Source organism: Montipora capricornis, chromosome 10 (assembly GCF_036669925.1).
Source record: "Montipora capricornis isolate CH-2021 chromosome 10, ASM3666992v2, whole genome shotgun sequence".
NCBI lineage: Eukaryota > Metazoa > Cnidaria > Anthozoa > Scleractinia > Acroporidae > Montipora > Montipora capricornis.
Genome location: NC_090892.1, coordinates 63300897 through 63305896, shown reverse-complemented (window position 1 = coordinate 63305896; position 5000 = coordinate 63300897). Strand labels below are relative to the sequence as shown.

General features: G+C 39.5%; 1 protein-coding gene across 1 annotated transcript in view; it reads left to right on the top strand.

Annotated features, from left to right (window-relative positions):
• The window catches only part of LOC138021169 (E3 ubiquitin-protein ligase DZIP3-like), a 6917-nt gene that overhangs the window by 1412 nt on the left and 505 nt on the right, over window positions 1-5000 (top strand). Inside the window, exons 1-3 of the mRNA XM_068868034.1 lie at window positions 1-227; window positions 927-1016; window positions 4838-5000. The exon at window positions 1-227 is cut by the window's left edge and continues 1412 nt beyond it; the exon at window positions 4838-5000 is cut by the window's right edge and continues 505 nt beyond it. Coding sequence (XP_068724135.1) covers window positions 107-227; window positions 927-1016; window positions 4838-5000 — 374 coding nt within the window. The 5' untranslated portion in view covers window positions 1-106. The remainder of the gene's footprint in view (window positions 228-926; window positions 1017-4837) is intronic.

Here is a 5000-nt window from a genome sequence, read left to right as displayed (position 1 = left end):
TAGTGATGCATTTTTTCACAAATACAAAGATCAAATCCAGAAAACGCTGGTACGATTGGGTGGAGCTAAATATGAAGATGCCATTTGTGAAATAGAGAAACAAGAAATGGATCCACTAGATGAGGAACATTTCAAAGAACTTCTGAAGCAGTGGAAAGAGGGTGACAACAGAATTACAGACAAACTAAATGAGTGGGAGTGTAAAATGAAGACTTCTACAGATGCAGGTGGGTTTTGGGAGTGAAAACGTACTAGGCTGATGTTACAACAGCATTTTAAACGATTCAAAATGAATCTGCTGATTACCATCAATTACCAGCTGCATGGCATAGTGTAGGTTGGATGCCTTAAATGTCTAGTGGCAGCCAGCTTCTAGAAGGAAAGGGGTCTCATGCCTGGGAAACCCTGGCAACCCTTGCACAAGCGGAACAGAGTGCGTGAGTAGGCAGTAAATTAACACTGATAAGATCAGTCAAACGAGGCAGCCAGGAGGGTGGAAGAACACTGATAATTGATAAACATTTCCCAAAATGCCAATGAAACTTTTAGAACACTTTGAATAATACAATGTGTTACAATCATGAACATTGGTTTCATAACCTCACAAGATCCCGGGGCATGTGTCTAGATTAATAATTACTGGTGACCATCAAGGATGGACAACTGTTCCTTGTTGTTAAATCTGATTTGACTGCTTTACAATAAACAGGGCTTCTCATAGGGTATGAAAAAATTTGGGAAATTATGCATCACTTTCAAATCTCATTATGCGGCAACAAAAGTCTATTATGTGGCAAATTATGCGATTTCATCAATATTTTCTAGATATTAATAGATTTCTCTTTGTATAATATTTTGATAATGCCAGTTAAATTCTTGTCGTTCCTTTTTTCAGTAACCTAATGGCAGATCATGTTATTTTACAGTAGATCATGAGCAGCCAGAAGCAAGCTGTGCTGATGTTGTTTCAGCAGCAGCAGCTACAGGAAGCAGCACACACATTTATCATGAACAAGGTAACTACTTCATACAGATCACTGAAAGATGTTTTGAAGTTACTTAAGTGGAAAATTGGATTTTGTGTGATAAAACTAATCAAGAAAGGATTAGTGTCCACAATAATTGAACTGGAGTTGACCACATGTAGCTTAAAAATCGCTTTTGGTCAACTTTTATCCGGATGTAGCCTGTAATAATGTTTTGTCTGTAAATGTACTGAATAGTTTTTTAAGTCATGAGCATTTTTATTTTTCAATAAAATGCCAATTTAAAAATGCCACCCAAAATTCACCATGCTTTACTATGAAGCGCAAACTTAGTGTGCTGTTACAGCAACTGGTATTTTGAAGGACTGATGTCTTCTGTTGAAAAAAAAATTAAAAGGATTTTTTTGTTAGCTGCTGATTACTGTGAATCACCAACTGTGTGTTCTGTAGGTAATGGATGCCTGAAATGTCTAACAGCAGCCACAATCCTCACCAAAAATCCTTGAAACACCCCCTTCCCCTGCACAGTGTTGAGATGACATTTTACTGTTTGACTGGCTGCAACAACATTGGAAAAGGGAGGGGGATGAATACGGTGCGAGAATGTTCAAAGAGTGTCAAGGTTTTTGTCGAAGATTGTGTGAGTTGGAAAAAGCCACCTCGTTAATATCAGACCGTGTCATGTATTGTCAAGTAACGGTAGTTTCCGTGAATAGCCCAGAAAGACTTTGATAGCTGGCAAAATATTGCTGTAACTTTTGTTTGACGCAAGATAGGTAATATATTACAGTTGTAAATTTCAGCAGAAATAAATAGTAAATGTTATTTTCGGTCTTTAAAAATGACATGAATACAACCTGGCCACAATAGTCACGCATAGGAGAGTTTTCTTTTTTTACTCAGACATGAAGGTTAAGTGTGATCAGTCACACATTTCAGTGAAAAAAGCAAGTATGGTGTACAATAGGAAAACATCGGCAGAAGAACGAGCACTCATCAGATTCTTGGAGATGGAAAAAGGGTATTCTCTACGAGAAATTGCCGCAAAAATCGACTGATCTGCAGTAACGCAAGTGTTAAAATAATTTAACAGTCGTTCAACGCATACGCGAACTCACGCAAATGTCATCCACGAAAGAAGAGGAAGGCCAAGGAAGTTGTCATCCAGAGAAGAGAGACTCCTTAAAAGGACTCTACTGAAACTGAGGAAGATACCGCCAAGCGACTCATGAATGAGGCAAACATCTGTGAAAGTAATGTGTCAGTTCGCACTGTGGGAAGATTCTTAAATAGCAAAGGGTACTAGGCCCGGAAAAAAAGGGCTGCTTACTAACAATGAGAAGAGCTTACGCATTGCATTTGCCAAAAAGGTGAGAGATCAGTATGACAAGGAGTCAGGGGCACCTCAAATGCTTTTGCGCACAAGACCAACCCGCTGGACAAAGCACGAGCTCCTACTGGAAGGACTTACCGAAAAAAATCAGAAGGTCTCAACCAGTATTGCACAGCGACAGGGAGTAAAGTTGGATCTAGAGGAAAGGTAGTCAAGTGTTTAGGGGCGATGATTTCATAGGGTAATGTAGGAGTTATGTTATGCCACGAGTATGAGCATATGACGGGAAATTATTTTGCGTCTTTCATTGATAACACTTCTGAGCAAGTGTTTGTGGAATCAAAGAAAGAAAATACAAGACTCTTCATTCAAGACAATAACCAAAGCCAGCACTGCTTTGCAACGAGTGAGCACACAATAGACCACTTTCGATATATTAAAATTCAGTCCAAAACAAAAGGCATCATCTTAAGGCTCTGGGGAATACACTCATACAAATCCTTATATTTATTCCCCAGAGCCTCGAGATGATGTCTTTTGTTTAGGACTGAATTTTAATATATCGAAATTGGTCTATTGCTAAAGATACCGCCACACAGTCCTTTTCTAAATCCAATCAGTAGAGAACATGTTTAAATCAGTGAGTGACGACTTGCATGACAGCGCTATTGAGGAACAATTAGAGCGTGAGAATTTCACGCAGTTCAAAAAAAGAGTGAAAAATACATTATTGTTCGGTTTCCAGTAGCCAAAATAAACAATTGAATGGAATCCATGGACAGGTGTATACAGTACAACTCATACTAGAAACACAAAGACAGAGACTAAAATATTAAATATGTAGCTGTATTTTTTCAGAGAAATATAATGCAATTTACATTTACAAAATTATCCTTTGGCAACAGATGCACTACAGAATTTCATGTAAAAGTCGTTTGTGGCACCTACAATGTAGGATTTATACCCTAACACCGTTTGTCATAAGGGAATCAGTGTCTATGTCCTGTGCATGTTTAGCCTTAGTTGACTCACGTGGGCTAAAGTTCACAACGGTTTACCGTTGTCAAAATACAAGTTGGTCTGTTGGCAATCTTATTTTATTACATGTTATGGTTAACCGTTGTGAAAAGGCTGAATTTCACGATGGCATTGAAGCTGTTCTTGAAAATACCTTTCAATCTTAAGTAATGTCTTCTACAAACTGATTTTCAACTGAGAAATACGAATAAGGAATGCGAGAAAAGGCAAAAAGTAATGGTAAACCATGAGGTTTACCAGCATTTGTTTACACTTTACGCTTCCGTTACCATCACGCAATACTTCTCCTGCGGATGCTCAAAAATATTCCCGCCACTTCAGACAATCCTCTCCAAAAATCCTTGAAACACCCCCTTCCCCTGCACAGTGTTGAGATGACATTTTACTGTTTGACTGGCTGCAACAACATTGGAAAAGGGAGGGGGATGAATACGGTGCGAGAATGTTCAAAGTGTTTCAAGGTTTTTGTCGAAGATTGCAGCTTCTGGAAGGAAAAAGGCCCTTATGGCCTGGAAATCTAGCAAAATGCAATGAACCCCCACACACAGGGGGAAGAGAGTGAGCAGCGATCACACTGATAAAATCAGTGGAGAGATGGAGGGGAGGGTGGGGAACATCAATAAAGAAATCCCAAGATGCCATTGAAACTACAGTACTCAAATGGCTATGAATGACAATACAATGTATTTCGATTGGTCATGCTCACTGGAATCAAAAGCTCATTAGATCCTGGGGCATGTGTCTATTTACATGTATAATCACTGCTGACCACACAGGATGGAAAATTACATGTACTCCTTGTTGTTAAGTCTAATTAATTTGACTGCTTTTCAGCTTAACTCTAAGCTGAAAATTTTAAAGAGACTGAACCACCCAATCACTGTGTTATTTTCCACTTTAATTATTTGAAAGAAGACACCATGCAGGTAATTAGGGACACTTTTAATGTCAGTTACCATTATTTTCACAATCGCAGTGATTTCCAGCGAGAGGTGCATTATTTCTTGGACTCCAAATCATCGATAATAGATAAATACACATTGCAGGCGACTCACTCTCTCCATCACTGGATTCGTCTTTGGAACATGATCTTAACTGAGCAATGTCCTTTCAAAAACCCTGAAAATCCAAGCAGAAGTCACTCTTGTCCTGGGTAAGGCGAACATCGAAGAGACACCCATGTCTCCAGTACACCGCCCCCCGCCCCCGTACAAAGAACGGGCTTGCACCCGTCCAATGCGTGGTCCGAGCCCCAAATCCCCAACTTTCTAAATACAAGTTGCTCAAATCTTTGTGCCCCCTCAGTTTTGGCGGGCCTACTACAGCCCTGATGTATATTTTGTAATTATCCAAGCAAGCCTATTTAATATAACCTCCAAGCTTCAAAGCTTCACTGGGCTTCCCTTTCACACCAATCTTTATTTAATCAACAACTTTTCATCAGTGCTGTGTTAGTTATCTTTTACATATCTTGTTTCAGGTGCTGTTGTGGCAGTTATTCCCAGTGATGGACAAACCAAGTACACACTGCTATGTTGTCTTCTGGTTAGGCTAGGGTCACAAGTGTTGAGGGACATGTTTGACAGAATAATTCATCCACAAGACCTTTGCAGTACCTTGAAACGTGAACCAGTGCACTCTAA